This window comes from Ursus arctos, unplaced genomic scaffold, assembly GCF_023065955.2.
Source record: "Ursus arctos isolate Adak ecotype North America unplaced genomic scaffold, UrsArc2.0 scaffold_26, whole genome shotgun sequence".
Lineage (NCBI taxonomy): Eukaryota > Metazoa > Chordata > Mammalia > Carnivora > Ursidae > Ursus > Ursus arctos.
This window is the reverse complement of record NW_026622941.1, coordinates 20,829,291-20,847,917: the sequence shown is the minus strand read 5'-3', so window position 1 is coordinate 20,847,917 and position 18,627 is coordinate 20,829,291. Positions and strand designations below refer to the sequence as shown.

General features: G+C 38.0%; 1 protein-coding gene across 18 annotated transcripts in view; it reads left to right on the top strand.

The window, feature by feature from the left end:
• C2CD5 (C2 calcium dependent domain containing 5) overlaps positions 1–13,001 on the top strand; it is a 93,916-nt gene extending 80,915 nt beyond the window's left edge. For 6 of the 18 annotated variants that reach the window (XM_057318788.1, XM_026502284.4, XM_048216574.2 and 3 more), the window contains 3 exons: positions 7,689–7,879; positions 10,865–11,011; positions 11,672–13,001. In XM_057318788.1, the coding sequence (XP_057174771.1) occupies positions 7,689–7,879; positions 10,865–11,011; positions 11,672–11,803 (470 nt within the window). In that variant the 3' untranslated portion in view covers positions 11,804–13,001. Of the gene's footprint in view, positions 1–5,328; positions 5,380–6,283; positions 6,386–7,688; positions 7,880–10,864; positions 11,012–11,671 lie in introns of all 18 variants that reach the window. The other 12 variants (XM_057318786.1, XM_026502280.4, XM_044385185.3 and 9 more) reach the window with 3 other exon arrangements.
• The last annotated feature ends 5,626 nt before the right edge of the window (positions 13,002–18,627 follow it).

The window sequence follows — 18,627 nt, the reverse complement described above, 5'->3', positions numbered from 1 at the left end:
TTATTTTATCCTGCCAATGAGTGGTTCTAAATTCCTACAACTATTATACAGTTCTTTGCACTAACTGAAAATCTTTGTGTATTAACAACTCATTGCATGTCTGCTTTCTCTCTCTTTTTAAAATGTATTTTATCATTATGACCAAATGGTAGCAAAAATAAAAAATGCTGAAGTTCTCCATGTTATTGATGGCCCCAGCAGTTAGTGGGAAGTCCTGAAAGGAGAGAGATGCTGAGGGGAAGGAGATTGAAGGGAAAGTAGAAAGTAAACACTAGAAAATGTATGAGAAACTTATCCCAGACATGGGAAGGAAGGAAGGAAAGAGAGAATCGATGGAGAAGTAGGGATAAGGAATCTTCACTTCTTCAAGGCAGCTTGAGTTCAGTGAAATCCAGAGTCTGAGGAAGAAGCAAAGAAAGTTGAATTGGGTTACTAATGAAAATAGGTGTTATTTGGAAGAGATCTGAAGGGTGGGAGGGAGGGGAGAAGTGGATCCCTGGAAACAGAGGTAGGAAAACAGAAGATGGGGATTGAAGGAAAGTGGTTTAGGCTTTTGTACACCTTTAATTGGAAGCTTTAATGACCCAAATAGAGAATCTAATTGTGTTTGTCATCTGATGTATGTATTGTGATAGTAGTTGAGTATTTTCCTTTAGTGAACTATCCAAATTGAAGCTATTTATATTTTTCTCTATGCTTTAGTAATTTTTTGCTATAATATGGCAATTTCATTATCATCCACCAATATTTGAATACCATTATGGGCAAGGTTTATGCAGAGTGTTTATATACATAATTTGTTTAGCTCCGTCATTAAGCCAGATTTTTTAGTTACAGGACATAGCTAATCAGTGCATTATAGATTGACGGAAATGCCGAAAGAGACATAAAACCAAATTTTGATCATAATAACTTAGAGAATGTTTAGGGACCTGGGTGCCTCAGTCGGTTAAGCATCTGACTCTTGGTTTTGGCTCAGGTCATGATCTCAGGGTCCTGGGATTGAGCCCCATATTGGGCTCCACGCTCAGTGAGGAGTCTGCTTGAGATTCTTTCCCTCTCCCTCCCCCTTTCCCCCCATGCGCGCTCACTCTCTCTCAAATAAATAAATAAAATCCTTTTAGAAAGTTTAAAATAAAAAACCCAAGAATGTTTATTTTTTTAAAGATTTTATTTATTAAAGAGAGAGCGTGAATGGGGGGAGGGGCAGAGGGAGAAGCAGACTCCCCAGTGAGTAGGGAGCCAGACATGGGGCTTGATCCCAGTACCCCGGGATCAAGACCTAAGCCGAAGGCAGATGATTAACCCACTGAGCCACCCAGGCACCCCTGTTTATTTTTTATTAAAAACATTTTATTTTACTTTATTTTTTTTTTAAAGATTTTATTTGAGATAGAAAAAGCGAGAGGGAGCACGAGCAGGGGACAGAGGGAGAGAGAAGAGCAGGGGGCAGAGGGAGAGAGAAGCAGACTCCCCCCTGAGCAGAAAGCCCGGCTCGGGGCTGGATCCCAGGACCCCTGAGATCACAACCCAAGCAGAAGGCAGGTGCTTAACCGACCAAGCCACCCCCACCCAAGTGCCCCCCGCCAAGAATGTTTAAGTAGCTAAATAAAGCATACATTTTTAAAGACTTCAGATTGCATATATTTTCTCTTAAGTAGGCTCCGTGCGTATCGTGGGGCTTGAGCTCACAACCCCGATATTAAGAGTTGTATGCTCTAGGGGCGCCTGGGTGGCACAGCGGTTAAGCGTCTGCCTTCGGCTCAGGGCGTGATCCTGGCGTTCTGGGATCGAGCCCCACATCAGGCTCCTCCGCTATGAGCCTGCTTCTTCCTCTCCCACTCCCCCTGCTTGTGTTCCCTCTCTCGCTGGCTGTCTCTATCTCTGTCGAATAAATAAAATCTTTAAAAAAAAAAAAAGAAAAGAGTTGTATGCTCTAGCCACTGAGCCAGCCAAGCACCCCAGATTGCATATATTTTAATCTGCCAGAGAATCTTCAGAAATTTCAGGAACTTTTTTTAGTTTTAGTAATTTTCTTAAGATGCTCAGAGAAGATTATATCAGATATTTTTTAATTATTCGGAGCAAAGATGATCTGTAAATTCTAATGATAAACGTGAACAAGTTGTCAGAAGAGTTAGTGATCAGTGTAGAGCTTTATCAGAGCCAGCTGGTAGCTTTGTCATTGGTTATGACTATTTAGGAGAATGGAGAAGTCTCAAACTTCAGAAGCACTGGAGCATGTATAATTGAGGAAGAATCCTTTCCACATTGTTTTCTGTTGGTCATCAGTATGTTCATTTCCACTCAACTGCTTTTAACTTAGGTTAGTCCCCCTCCCCACTGATAGGGCTTGTTAAATATTGTTAGCGTGTACTAAGAGAATAATAAAATCTTACATTCTGTTTGCCTTGCTGACTTTCTAGGGTTGCTCATTTGTGGATAATAGGGTTATCACTTACTGGTGACTTTTTAATGAAGTAAAATAATAATTTTCTTATATCCAATGGGAAGGAAATTGTAAGAGAAGTGGGCTGCTGTGTGGCTAGATTGAGACTTTGTTTCTGCAGCAAGAATGGGGGGAGCCGAATATAAGAAGTGTTTGTCTCAAACTCCTCTACATAGATGTGGCTGACAATGGGCATTAGCTCCTCAACAAAGCCCAACAGATTTTAATAAGATTTCTAATCCTGAATATGAAATATGTTGTCTTTTTTTTAAAGTATTGAGTTAGAGATTGCATATGGGTTTATTTCTTTTTCACCATAATTACTAGTTTACCGATGAGCCAGACAGCTAATACCTGTAGTACCTTCTCTTTTGAGAAGCCTATTTTCTTGGAAGCCAAACTAATTGGAAGAGCAGAGTGACTGAGAATCTGAGGTCATTAGATACCTGAGGTGTTCAGACGTTTGAGGTGCCGACGTTCATCTGTTCCCAGGACCATCTCATCTTGGGCCTTTTCTCTGAGAGAAAAATTAAGATCCTAGCAAACATGTTGGATGAACCTGCTCTCCTTAAGTGAGATAAAAAATTGTCTGTTTTATTTTAACTTCTCCCTTAATATCTACAATTTAAAAACTTTTTTTCCAGATTTTAATTCAAATACATTCATATGTTGAGGCAGGGAAAAAGACATTTTTCCCTTGCTTCCCCCTGCCCCTTCTCCACCTTTACATTTGTAAAATTTTTTGGGAAAAGTAATTAATGTACATGGTGAAAAATTCAACTCTTACCAAAAAATCATATAGTCCGAAATCAAGCTTCCTTCTCCATTCATTTCTCCTTCCAAGAGGCAACTACCCTTAACCAGCTTTATTGTCTGCTTTGCAAAGATATTCTTTTTTTTAAATTTTTTTAACCAAGTATTTTACAGATCATTGTGTACCTTTATTATTATTTTTTCACTTGGTATTTAGAGATGAGAACAGGTACTTTCTACATGTTTAAACTCTATTTGTGGACATTTGTCATTAAATTATATACAGTTGCTACTGGGGAGTTTCATATTACCCAGATAATACTGAAATATAGAAGATAATTTCATTTTAGTAACTTTCACCTTTTTTTTTTTAGCTTTTGCCTCCTGTTCCCTCATTTTAAAAACTTGCACAGAATTCTTAATGCTGGTTATATTTTCTGTAAGTCTGTACTCCCCAAATCTGTGCTGCACAGGACATAGCTGAGCCCTGGGCCTCTCCCAGCATATGTAAGCTTGGGGTAGGCATTTGCTGTCCCAGCTTCTGCACTATATCCTTTTTCAGTGCTGAACTAGCTGTCCCTAGAGATGGGGTAAGCTTCTGAATGTGAGTTCTGTTTTGGTCTCCTTCCTGTCGGTTCCATCTCCTTCTGGGCTTCCAAAGCTCCTCAGGATCCTGGATCAGGGAGGATGTTTTCTTGCCTAGATCTTCAGTCTGAGGGCATGATGACCAGGGCACATCCACAGCATGGTACCCTCACAGTCATTTTATGGACCGTACCTAGTGATCCCTTTTATTCAATGGCTCTGTATTACAAGAGGAATGTCAGTCACTATACACTTTCCAGTATTAGCTCGTGGTTACTTGCTTTATAAAAATGGGAAGAGGAAGGAGTATGAGAGATACTCCCATTGCTCCCAATTAGCAGAAACCTGTACAAATCTTATTTTTAAAAGGTATAACTTTTATTAATTTAAGATTACCAAAAGATTAACATATTAAGCAGAGATAAAAATATATATTTACTGGGGCGCCTGGGTGGCACAGCGGTTAAGCGCCTGCCTTCGGCTCAGGGCGTGATCCCGGCGTCATGGGATCGAGCCCCACATCAGGCTCCTCCACTATGAGTCTGCTTCTTCCTCTCCCACTCCCCCTGCTTGTGTTCCCTCTCTCACTGGCTGTCTCTGTTAAATAAATAAATAAAATCTTTTTAAAAAAATGTATTTACTTAATTTATAAATTTTTCAAAAAACTGGATGGCTGAAATTATTCTCAGTGTTTTTTATGAGTTATTTCTAACTTGGCAACGCTATTCTTTCAGTTATAAAATTCCTTGAAACAAAAATTCCAATATGCTAATGTAGGTAGAGTCTGAACTTTAGAAATAGATTATGAAGTTTTTTTAATAGGGTTGTTTAAATTTGTATACTACTTTAAATAGCAATAATAAAAATACAAAATACTAAGGAAAACTCTGGATGCTCCTTTTATAAGATTACTGAAAAGGGAGTGATTCCAGTTTGGGATCTAGCTCTATCTGCGGAGAGCAGTCACTTTTTAGTTCTATGACGTCTGGATGCCACCAGAGGGAGCTGTTGATAGGGTAGTCCTTGAATGAAGGGGGGTTGGCGAGGGAGAGGGTTATGGCTAGTAAGCAAGCAGGTGGTGTTTATCTGTGAGACATAGGTCATTTCCTGGTCTGTAATTTTTTAATCTTACTGGCTCTTCCCCCCACCCCCCACACAAACATTTCCCTTCCATGTTTCATTTCAGATTTTCTTCCTAGTACACTGATGCTTTTCTCTGCTGTTTTCTCACCCTGCTTTCATCCTACTAACATTTGTTACTATGTTTATATTTTCTCATGTCTATAATGTTTCTGAAACTCTCCTTGTGTTACAGTAACAAGTAGTCTTCCTTGGCATGGTATTGATTAACTGAGCTAGTTTTCATTTATCAATAGAAACTGCATTTAAACCTAAATACTTCTATTTGGTTTGCTTTTATAATGAAGCCATAAAGATATCCTCGTATTCATCTGGCTTATAGAGGTATTGACAAACAGCAAAGAAGAGATACTGGCTTGTACTTAGCATTCAAGCTAATGTTGTTCATATTGTCTTATTAGAACACCTGGAGAGTGCAAGTTCTAACTCAGGTATACCAGCTGCACAGAGAGGTGAGTTTGTCTAATTAAGCAAATAGTCACCAAAGGTGCGAAATTCTAGTGTGGTGGTGCATAAACATACAGACATTGGAGAAATGCACTGGACAGTGGAATAGACACCAAAACGTGGCTTTATTGTAGTTAGAATGTGTCTTTTAAAATATTAATTAAACTAATATTTACATTTTTAGCATTTTAATAGTTTCCCTGTTTCTAAAAATAAGATCTTAGCTCTTTAACATTATTTTTTAGCTCAGTAGTACTAAAAGCTGTTTTTTTTTTTTTAAAAAGGAGAACTTGTTAGACTCCCACCTGCCTTTCCACTCAAATGGCATCAGAAGCTTTGTTGCCAAAATCAGATGTGAAAACAGAATATTGACCAAAGTGATCCTTTGGCTTTCCTGTTACTGATGGTAGAAAGAATGTGTCTTAATAAAAGATTAGTCAACTAGTGATTTTTAAAAATGTATTCTTCAGCTTTTGATTCTCATTTTTTTGATTTTAGGATCAAAATAGGGAAGGGAACTATTTACAAGTTTGAATTGTGAATTAAAGTCCTAAAATATAGATAGTTAAAACACTGTAAAGTAAAAAGAATGAGAAATAAAGTTAGTTAAAAAGCAGTATATGGTCCTTTCACTGATATTTCTGTTAGACCTTGCTTCCATTTCCCCTAAGCGACCACACAACTGTGACATCACCAAAAACGCTCAGCCAGCCAACTGAGAACTTGGTTTTGGACAAATCAGTGTCTAAAGCTTGACTCTTTGCTCTCTCTCATATTTGATTTGAAAAGGACCATTCTTTTTCTAAGTTACAGTTAAATTACGTCATCGGAAGGAGTGTTATGACGAGTAAGAGACGTCATCCATATTTTTTCTTTGTTTTTTCTTTTGTTTTCTGTCTGTGTTTTCAGCAACGTCAGTTGATTACAGTTCCTTTGCAGACAGATGCAGCAGCTGGATAGAGCTCATTAAACTGAAAGCTCAGACCATAAGGCGCGGATCAATTAAGACAAGTAGGCGGATGTTTCTACCACATTATGATCTGAGAAGCATATCCCTGATTTCCCAGTGGTGAAGGCTAGCCCTTACTACCCAGTAATAACATTGCCAATCAATCATGTGTTGGAGTGTGAAAGCTGCAGACTCTAATGGTCACTTAGCAAAAGTTATTGAAGGGCCTTTAGATTTGTTCATTTTAACGGTATAATTGTGTTTTTAAAATTTTACTTTTTGTGAAGGTATTCTTAAAAGCGTATAAATAGATATTTTATCCTTCTAATTGAAGGAAATTATGAGCTCTCTTATTGAAGAGATACTCTTCCAGGACCCAAGCTACTATGTAGTAGATGGCATCTGTTACTTTACTAAGAGTGATATCCAGAGGGCTAAAAGAATGAGGTATTTCTGAATAGAAAGTAGTTAACTCTTATCTCACTGCTAGAATCAGCATCATTACTTACGTGTTCTTTATACGCCATGTGTTTTGGTAGACTTTGAGGTAAATGTATTTGAGTGAAAGAATTTACATTAAAAAGGAGGAAACGATGTTTTAGAGGAAAGATCACAGGATGTGGAACCAGCCAGATCTGGTTTGGGATCCTAGAAGTGTCATTTTAATAGCTGTGTGACCTTGGACAAGTTATTTAACTTCTCTGAGCCTCAGTTTCCTCCTGTGTAAAATGGGGATAATAATACCTATGTTGCTGGGTTGTTGTAAGGATTATATATATGTTTGGCTTATGGTAGTTACTTGTTAAGTGGTAGCTATTATTTATGTTCCTTTATAAACAATCAGCTTTTAGACAGCCAAGGTCATTTGTTAAGTTTTTAAAATTATGAGTTTGATCAAAAAGGTTCAGAAAAGAAACCTGTCACAACTAGTTAACATAAGGTTTATCTACAAGTTGACAATGATGAAGTCGTCTGAAAAAGATGGAAAAAACTGCACTGGGAAATATAACAACTTTCACACTCTCTTTGAAATAATTTGTTCCTACAGCAGATAATTTTTAATGCTCTACTGCTTTTTCTTTTTCTTCACTTTATAACGATCATTGTATGTGTAGCTACACCGCATCAACATTTTCTTTTGCAGGAATGCCATTTTTCTTCCAAAAGAATTCCATTCCAGCATTTCCTCTTAAGTTTTTCTTTCTCTTTTTAATTGCATGCAGTGCATGATAATTTCTTTACTTTCATGACATGGCTTAGCCTCACAGACAGCTGAATGTTGTCACCACTTATTTGGAAACCATAGGGAATAATTGAGTTACCAACACCTGATCTTGATGTTTTTTCTTCTTTCTCCAAATTTAGCTGTGACGGTTGAAAAAGCAAGTCCTATGGGTGAAGGAAATTTCCGGAACCGTGCAACTCCACCTTGTGCAAGTTCTACAGTTGGGGTTGTTAAGATGACACCTCTTTCTTTCATTCCTGGAGCAAAAATAACTAAATATCTTGGGATAATTAACATGTTTTTTATTCGGGAAACCACTTCTCTTCGTGAGGTAATTTTATAACACTGTTTTTATGAATTTTCTGATTGATGACATTAGTAACAAAACCGAACAAATTTCAGATTGTTATTTTTTGCCAAAGTACTCAAACGTGTGCACATACACACACCTTTTTTGTTTTTGTTTTTTTTCTGTATGGATTGATTCTAGATTAAACTTACCAAATTTCATATAGCACCTAGTATTATCACAAGAGTTATGTTGGATTTAATTTCATTTATTATTAGAAATCCCAGATCCTTCTCATATGATAAATAAAACAAGTAAATTGATCCATGTTTGATTAGAGATTTAAAACAGCCTGAAAGAAAAGCTTACTTTTCTCAAGTAGTTATTTGTCTGAGATATATTTAAATAACAGTTTTTAAGGATTTACAGTTAGAAATCATAGGGGACTATATTATAAGTAGATGTCTATGGGGATAGTTTATCATTTTTTCTGCCCCCTGAAAAAGAATGCGGCCCATTTTATTCCCACCTCTCCAAAAGTACATGAGAATACCATTTATTCAAATTCTTACCTCACACTGGGTAACAGTAGTTACAGTGTTTTGATGTGGTCAAATTTAAGAATCACAGCCTATTATATCTTTAATTACACAGAAATTTAAATTCAAGAAGAAAATTGTATTTACATTGTGTCTTTCATTATGAAATAAGGCTAGAGCAAATTAATATTATGAATAGGGAAATTTTTTATATGAAACCCAGTAAACTCTTAAGTAGTTTGTATGTTTTTCAAGGGTGTGCATTTTAGAGATGACTTAACTATGCTTGTTTTCCCACTGTCTCACCATCAATGTTTCCACACTTCCTTAGAAATAATTGCCCTCATACTATTTATTTTTTTTTTAAAGTAGGCTCCATGCTGGGCATGGAGCCCAACACGGGGCTTAAACTCATGATCCTGAGATCGAGACCTGAGCTGAGATCAAGAGTTGGACACTTAACCCCCTGAGCCACCCAGGCACCCCAGCCCTCATACCGTTTTCTAATATCATGCTAACCATCCTGTACCTGGCACAATGGCTGGCAGAGTAGACATAGGTATTTTTGTGTAAGTGAGGGAATGACTTCTGACAGATTGATTAGGTAGATGTTTCCTTTATGATAAATTAGTTTTTAAATCATATTCTGATTGTGTTGAGGTGGAAAAGACACTATCTTAATATATTCTCAAAATCCTTTTTAATATAGAATTAAAATAGGTGACACTTTTAAGCCCATTTAAATTTGACAAAGAAAGTTGGGTGTGAAAAGCTGGTATAGATTGGTGAATTAACTTTCCAGTTGCTCTTAATATGTACATGGATATTGCATTATTTTAGTCCATAAAATTTTATTTCCTAAGTGTTTTCTCTACGGCTTAAGCAGCCATACCCCAAAATGTTGCTTCATAGTAGATTTCCCTTCAACAGAGATTTGTAATATTAACTGGATGGCATAATATCCCAAATTTATTCATTGCTTGATAAGTTACTTGCTTTCAATTATGTAATCTTTTAAGAATTACCCCTCTGCAGTCTTTGTTACTCTGCCATCAGAATTTTGAGATTTAAAAGGCAGGAGGAGAGGCGCCTGGGTGGCTCAGTTGTTAAGCATCTGCCTTTGGCTCCGGGTGTGATCCCGACGTTCTGGGATCGAGCCCCGCATCAGGCTCCTCCGCTGGGAGCCTGCTTCTTCCTCTCCCACTCCCCCTGCTTGTGTTCCCTCTCTCGCTGGCTGTCTCTATCTCTGTCAAATAAATAAATAAAATCTTTAAATAAATAAATAAATAATGAAAGGCAGGAGAAAAACAGATACAAGTAAAAGAAAAAAAATGTACTGAACATACTGAGCTATGACTGAGTTTGGAGGTAGGCTAAAATACCTCAATTCCTTAATTACAAAGAGAGCTATCTATATATGTAGGATCTGTATATAGGATCCTCTGGCTTTTCAGTAAGGTGTGATCTGTTCAAATGTTTTTTCTAACAGTGCATTAAATTTTGCCCTTAACTTCCAATTTAAAGTTGGAAATTTCTTCCTAGACTGTAAATAACCTCCAGTAGAATTCATGGAAAGCTTAGGTTCTAAAGCATTTTAGGCTCTCAGCTAGACTTTGGTTTCTGTTTTATTTTTGAACACTGAAAACATTCCCTGAACTACTGGATTTCATTCCCTAAAGTACTGGATTTCATTCCCTAACAAATATGTATGGAATGCTCAGTGTGTGCACTTGTTGAGCTAGGTGCTAGCATATAGTTATGAGCAAAACAGATGGCAGTCTCTGACCTGATGGAATTTACAGTCTAGCGGAATGGAGCCTGGTGAGCTAATCATGTAACTAATGTATAATTACTAGTGATGGTAAGTAACATAAGGAAATACAACAGAGGCTATACTTAATGTAGATCTGATAGTTAGGGAAGGTTTCTCCGAGGAAGTTACATATTAACAGGGACCTGAGGAACTGAGTAAGAGTTATCCTTGTGGAAAATTGGGTGAGGCGCCTTCAGGAACAGCATGTACAATGAACCTGAGGCAGGAAAATGCTTGATAGGTTTGAGAAACTGATAAAAAGGCAAGTGTACCTGGAACATGCTTCGGAATGGGAGATATGGAGAGAAGTTTTATTGTCTATATTTACCATCAATTTCTGTGAGTGATAGGAATGGTTTGATAGAGAAGTTGAAGTCGGAGAAAGTTTGAATTCTTGCTCTGCCATTTTCTCCTAGCTATATGGTCATAGTCATGGGCATATGACGCATTCTCGGACTTTAGTTTCATCATCTGTAAAGTAAGGATATTAATCCCCATCACAGACATGTGTTCAGTAAAGGTTTGTTTGTTCATTCATGCAACAAATCCCTGTTATGAGGGAAATTAAAATCATCATCCATTATGTTAAGATCATATGATGTTTTAATATATATTATTTGGCATTTTATATACATTCATGTATATAGTTTGATTTTCTTGCATATTATTTTCTAGGAAGGAGGAGTCAGTGGTTTTCTCCATGCTTTTATTGCTGAAGTGTTTGCAATGGTGAGAGCTCATGTTGCTGCATTAGGAGGGAATGCTGTTGTCTCCTACATAATGAAGCAGTGTGTCTTCATGGAGAATCCAAATAAAAACCAGGTGAGAAGTAGTTAAAAACCTCTTTTGGGGGAACCTAAGGATTTCCCCCACGGCTTTCCCATCTCCCACCCTCTCCCCATCCCCCACCAAAGAGAATTGCTCTTCAGAACTTTTTGATTCTAGATGCTTAAAACATGTTTTAACAAATATATTAATAACCATGGTCATATATAGATCAGATGCTGTTTTCACATCCTGGGTATTCTTAAATACCTCTGGAAGTTTTGCTCCTAAGTTACTGTGAAAGACACCCTTTTGTTTGGACTATGATCTGTCCAGTTCTAATTGCCATAGTGGTGAAGAGTGTGTCCCAATTATTATTCCTAATAAATAGTTCTGTTAGTGGGGGCAAAGAATTGTTGCTTAGGATTAATTTTAGAATTAATTTCTTTTATCAGTGTTGTTCATATAATAGCTCACTTAGAATTGTTAAAATTTCCTTTAAAAAATTTATTTATATCAATGGGGTTTTTTTGGGTTTCCTTGTGAGTTGCCATCTTTTTTTTTTCCCTTTGTTCATTTTTCTGTTGGATTGTCTATCTTTTCCAAGTGACTTAAAAGCCTGTGCTTTTTCAGCTGTGTAGCACTGCCCCCAAAATAACAGAAAATTATGAGCAGATTGTTGAGTTGGTGATCGAACATTTCCTGTTGTTTGTATAGGCACAGTGTCTTATAAATGTAAGTGGTGATGCAGTGGTTTTTGTTCGTGAATCCGAATTAGAAGTGGTGTCAACTCAGCAGCCTACTGCCAACTGCCAGCCATCGTGTACTGGAGGAGAAGTTACGACCTGAAGTAAATCAGAAAGAAAGAGCTCAACTAAATGAAATTCATCTGTCTCCATTGTTTTGTCTCTGATTATCTTACTGGACTTCTAACAGTGAACTTAATTTGAGATAATTAAGAAAGAATTGGTACATTATGAGTAGATTTGATTTGTCTGGAATCTCTTGGAGGCATGAGAATTTTCAAACCTTGATGTTTTGTTTGCCAATCGTAGTCAGGCCCCATGCAATCTTGACTCCTCACTCAGTTCAGATAGATTTCTCAGAGAACTGTAGCAGAGATGAAAGTTATTTGTAATTTATGTTGACTTTAATAAAATCATACTTTGAAACAAAATGGTAAGGTTATCAAGAAATTATAGTAGCTGTCCTAGTGTAATTGAGAGAAACTAAGCGAGAAATTTATAGATTGTCAATGAATAAAAAATCTGATTTGAGGAATGTGTGAGAAAATGGAGAAAAGTTTTGAGAACCCTATGTGGGTTTCCTAACGTGTTTTATTTTGAGAACGACTGAATTTGGAATTCGGTAACAACCGAAGGAAGAGTGCTTCAGGCATCTTTTAAAAAGAAGCTAAAATTCTGCAATTTGTATCCATACTATGTCCTAACTACTGTAAAAGAAAAAGTAATTTATTAGAGCCAGTGTCCTTCCATTGAAAGTTTTAATAATGTCTGTAAGGAGGGAGAAAAAAACTATGTAATTTTATAACTGGCCAAATTTTGTTAGTATTATAATTTGTCTAGAAGAGGCTTGGCTTCAACTGGAAAGCAAAGGTCAGTGAATTTTGTTGAAGTAGTTAAAGTATAATTGATCTAGTAGGAGCATAAAATTATTTCTAATAGAATCATACTGCACTCCTACCAAATAAACAGAATTATATCTTAGGGATTTTTGATGGTGAGTTAGATTGTATTTGGCATAGAATTTGGAAATGTAACTTGAATGTAAATATGCTGCAAAGTGTTGAATGTATACATAGAAATACTTTTTCTGTCAATGCCAAATACCTATTATAAATTAACCTTAAAAAGTACATTCCTCCTTTGCACAATAAAATTTCTTTATAAAACTCATGATTTTGCTTTTTCAGGATAACAATCTACCCTAAAGATTAGAAGTCATTTCCTTGTTATCACAGGTGTCAATATTTTTCTGTATTTTGTTTATAATTTTATTTTTTAAATAAAAAGTTTATAAACTGGAATATTCCTAAATCTCCTGTTTGCCTCCTTTGCATAGTGTAGTACTGCCAGTAGTGTGAAATCACTTTCCATCCGTCATCTCCTGCAGTCAGCAAACATCTGTTGTGCAGCTACTGTAATCCTTGTGGCACTTGCATTGTCTTCGATAGGTAGGTGTTCACATTCAGCAACTACTGAATGCCCACTAGATCCCAGGGCACAGTTTTAGGCAGTGAACAAAACACACTTAAGTTCCTATGATCATGGAGCTTATTTTCAGTGGCTATACAAGTAAATAATTTGTAAAATGTGCTGTGCGTGTGTGTTTGTACACACACACTATAACAATTGCTAATGTTTACTGAATGGTTACTATATGCCAGGCAGTGTAATATAAATATATATACACACACACACATATATTTTAAATATTTTATCTATTTATTTGTCATAGAGAGCGAGAGAGCACACAAGCAGGTGGAGCTGCAGACAGTAGGAAAAGCAGGCCCCTGCTAAGCAAGGAGCCCGATGCGGAACTTGATCCCAGGACCCTGGGATCATGACGTGAGCCAAAGACAGGCACTTAACTGACTGAGCCTCCCAGGCGTCCCTAATAAATATGTTTTTGTATTAACCCTTTTAAAAGTCTTTACAGAAACCCTATGCGGTAGAGGTAAATATAGTTAAATCCTATTTTATAGTTGAGGAGACTGAGTAGAGAATTTGCACTGCCAAAAGACGCAATAAATAGTAGAGTCAAGATTCAAGCACAGGCTATCTGGCTCTGAAACCCACACTGTTAAGTGAGAAGATATGCATAGCTTGGGATGGAGACATCTTCCCAAAAGAAGTGATAATTTACTTTTATTTTTTTAAAAGATTTTGAGAGAGTGAGAGAGAGAGAGAGAGCATGAGCAGGGGAAGGGGCAGAGGGAGAGGGAGAAGCAAACTCCCCACTGAGCAGGGAACCCAACATGGGGCTTGATCCCCCTGGGATCATGATCTGAGCTCATGGTAGATACTTAACTGACTGAGCCACCCAGGAGCCACAGGAAAAGATATTTAAAAGTCTGGAGAAATACTGGAATTAACTGTTCATAGATGTATCCATCCATTCATTCATCCAACAGCTATGTTGTGAATGCTTAATATGTTTTAGAGTCCTTTCTAGGCAGGGGAATAATAATATAACTATCACTAATTGCGTACCTACTTTGTGCCATATCCTATGCATAGAGATAACCATTACTAATCATTTTTTAAAAAGATTTTATGTATTTATTTGAGAGCAAGAGAGAGAGGGTGCGCTTGTATGCATGAGAGGGGGGAGGGGCAGAGGGAGAGGGACCAGCAAATACCCTGCTGAGCACAGAGCCCAACTCTGGGCTCAAGTTGGGGCTCTTGACATGAAGCTTCATCCCAGGACCCCGAGATCATGACCTGAGCTAAAGTCAGATGCTTAACAGACTGAGCCACCCAGGCACCCCAAACATTATTACTAATTCTTGAACATTAAAGTAGCTGGGTGGCATTAGCTCCATTTTGCTATGAACAATTATATACTCAACAGAGGCCTGCACTGATTTCTAAAAAAGCTGGTTTCCTTAACTACTCAGGCTTGCTCTCTGCTCACATGGGCCATTTGCTCATGTGCTCTACCTCTGAAGCGTAATCAGCCCATGCCAAGATGGCCTCCTTCCAGAAAAGCTAACGTTGCCCTATACCCCAAGAGCTGCTGCTCTTTCCTTTGTGTGGATTCCCTCAAAAATGATCATTTTTACAGATGTGCTGGGACTTACTCTTTATTTTGGAAATACTAAGGCCAGTTACAGTATTTATAGCATGCCTCATACGTATCGTTATCACTGCTCCAAGGGTAAACTACAAAACCAGTGTTAGATTTGCTAACTGCAGAGTCCCACTTCTTCCACCTCCTTTTCCCTAATCCATTGCCATCTGGCTTCCAACTCCTCTGCCCTTTGTACGCCAATGATACAAGGTATTGGATTGCTGACTAGCTTTTTTATACATACACATACAATTTTTCATTAATGTATAGATGGGGTCATATACACAATTTTAAATAGAGTGGCTTAATTTTTTCCCTTTTTGCCTGGCTTTCTCCTCTTTCCCATCATATTTCTATTAATAATGTGCTAAGGAGTTATAATTTACATTCAATAAAATTAATCTAAATGTAAAGTTCAAGGGGCTATGACAAATAAGTTCAGTTGTGTAACCAAGGTAAAGAACATCCCCATCACATGAGAACATTTCCATCTCACACACACAAGCACACATGCAAAAAAAACACATTTCTATCACCCCAGGAGGTTTCCCTTCTGCCCTTTTGCAGTCGGTCCACTTCTCCTTTTGTGTAAATGGGATCTTGTGGGGGTTTTTTTTATCTTTAAGATTTTATTTATTTGAGAGGAGAGAGAGAGCATGGGGTGGGGGTGGGCAGGGGGAGGGGGAGAAGCAGGCTCCCTGTGTGGAGCTTGATTGCAGGACCCCCGGGATCATGACCTGAGCTGAAGGCAGAAGCTTAACCAACTGAGCCATCCAGGTGCTCCGGGATCTTGGACTTGATAACTTTCCCTTAGTGTAGTGATTTCGAGGTGCATCCACATATAGACAACATTTTTGGCTGTTACGAATAAAGCGATTTTTTAAACTGAGTTGGCACTTTTCTGTAAACATTGAATTTCTCTTCTTTGGAGTTTACCTTTTCTTGTGGATAATTTGCCATGTGCGTGACAAAATTTCCTCTTATTTTGTTGAACATCAACATAGTTTGTGCTACCTTTTTATCATATCCAAACATTAAATTTTATTATGGACAGACAATATGACTGTCTTTCCTTTCTTAGATTCCCTTAATTAAGATGATCTCCCCTTGATTTTTTGGTTGTCTTGAAGGTTCATCAAACATGTCCTGAATTGCTCTCATCTCAGTGGCTTCCCAACAAATTTGATACCTTCCTTATGTCTTACTAGATAAATGCCATCACACTTAGCTTGAGCCAGATAGCTGAGGGAGATCCGAGCCCTATACCTTCTCCACTACACCACCCAGTTTCATGGGACAAGATGCATAAAAGTGTGGAGACATGAAAATGTATGTTATGTGAAAGTAACATTTATTTACAAACGGTTTTGTAGTTTGCACCCCCCCCCCCCCACCGCCAGGGAAGGGTCTTTCACAGAGTACTTTGAGAATCTGATCTAAACTCGAAATTTTCCCCAGAAAAATAAGCAAACACTTGAAATTCTGCATACTACTTCAGGAGGTTTATTGAAACATTGAAACCCCTTCACTGACCCCCAACTTAAATCTAGTACAGAATCAACGGAGGAGAATAAGGAACGAGGCTGAAGTAAAGATTAGAAATATTTGGGTAAATGCTCTAAAAATTCACCTTTTCCCCAGTAGGAAAGTCAAGATATTTTTAAGATTAGATTTTTAAATATTAAAAAACCCAGTGGTACCTGGCTGGTTCAGCTGGTGGAGCATGTGAGTCTTGATCTTGGGGTTGTGGGTCTGGGCTCCACGTTGGGTGTGTAGATTACTTAAAAGATCTTTGAAAAAAAAAAAAAAAAACCAAAACCACACCAATATATCTATGGTAGGCAGAATCATCCCACCCCTTGAAGATGTTCACAGCCTAATTTTCAGAACCTATGAATATATTGCCTTACAGGACAAAAGGGACTTTGCAGATGCGATCAAAGTTAAAGACCTGGAGATGGGGAAATTATCCATGGTTATCTGCAGGGGTCCTAGATTCTAATCATAGGAATCCTCAAAAGTGTAAGAGGAGGGTAGAAGAGTAGGTTAGATTCTATAAGAGATGGACTCAACCTGACATCACTGGCTTTGAAGAAGGAAGAAGGGAGCCACAAGCTGAGAAATGTGGGTGGCCTCTAGACTCCAGGAATGGCCCTTCGCTGACGCCAGCAGGAAAACGGGGTTCTCAGTTCTACAGCTGCAAGGAACTCAATTTTAACAACTCAAATGGGCAAGGAGATGGATTCTTCCTTAGAGCCTCCAGAAAGTAACAGAGCCCTGCTAGTGGCTTGATTCTAGCCTTGTGAGACCCGTATCAGTTTTCTGACCTATGGAACTGTAAGATAATAAACTTGTTTAAGCCACTGAGTTGGCGGTAGTTTGTTATGGAAGCAATAGAAAACTAATACAAAGTTCTTATAAATTTAAACTATGGCCATATATAAAGTTGCAATATAGTGCTGTTTATGGTAATATAAAATGCTTCACAAACTCACGATATAAGTACAGTCATATCTCTTTTATTTTTCTAATTAATTTTTTTGAATACCCACCCAACTAATCAGAATAAATCTAGGGGCGCCTGGGTGGCACAGCGGTTAAGCGTCTGCCTTCAGCTCAGGGCGTGATCCCGGCGTTGTGGGATCGAGCCCCACATCAGGCTCCTCTGCTATGAGCCTGCTTCTTCCTCTCCCACTCCCCCTGCTTGTGTTCCCTCTCTCACTGGCTGTCTCTATCTCTGTCAAATAAATAAACAAAATCTTTAAAAAAAAAAAAAAAAAAAAAAGAATAAATCCAGAATCTCCCACCTTTGAGGTCGTCTCCACTTTTAAAATTGTCCAAGAACTCTAGGGGCTCAATGCCGTCCCTAGGACTTTAAGTGCCGCTTCCCTACCCAAGCTGTTAAAACTTCAGGAAGCTCTTTGGAACACTTGCATTTGCTTCTCACTGCCACATGATGTCGCTGTTGGAATGGGTTCCGCACAGTAGAACAGACGGTGCTAGTCTCCGGCAGTAACGACGCCAAAGGAGCCGAGACTGCTGCACAGGTTTGGTTGATTCTTTAGCAGGTAGTCCTATTTCCTCCATGCTTACTCCGTTCAGGGAAGCCTGCCACGTTTCAGTTCTTAGTGCTCTATTCAACTGTCAGTGGAGTTGTGAGAGTTTCCTATAAATTCTAGATATCAGAGGTTGGTTGGTGTTTTAATATATATTTTGCAGACATTTTCTATCAGTCTGTGGCTTATTTTGCATTCTTCAAACATTGTCTTTTGGGGAACAGAAATTTTTAATTTTTTTAAAAAAGATTTTATGTATTTATTTGACAGAAAGAGAGCGAGCATAAGCAGGGGGAGTGGGAGAGGGAGAAGCAGGCTCCCTGCTGAGAAGGGAGGCCATTGCGAGGACAGATGGATCATGACGGGAGGTGAAGGCAGTCACTTAATCAACTGAGCCACGCAGGCACTCCAGAAACTTTTAATTTTGAATAAGTCTACATTTTTTTCCTCTTGTGGTTTGTGCTTTCTGTGTTCTAGGAAATTTTTGCCCAACCCAACATTGCAAAGGTTTTCTAGAAATTTCAGTTTTTGGCTTTTACTTTTAGGTACATGATCATTCCAAGTTACATTTTGTATATGATGTGAGGTATGGGTTAAGGCTTCCCCCCACCTTCTCTCTCTCTCTTTTTTTTTTTTTTTTTTTTTTGCACATGGATGTCCAATTGCTCCAGCACAATTTGTTGAAAAGATGAACTTTTCTACATTTAATTGACTTGGCATCTTTCTTGAAAATTGATTAATTGGTTGACCACATAGAGATGTACGGGTTTATTTCTGGATCTGTCATGTGTTCACATATCCATC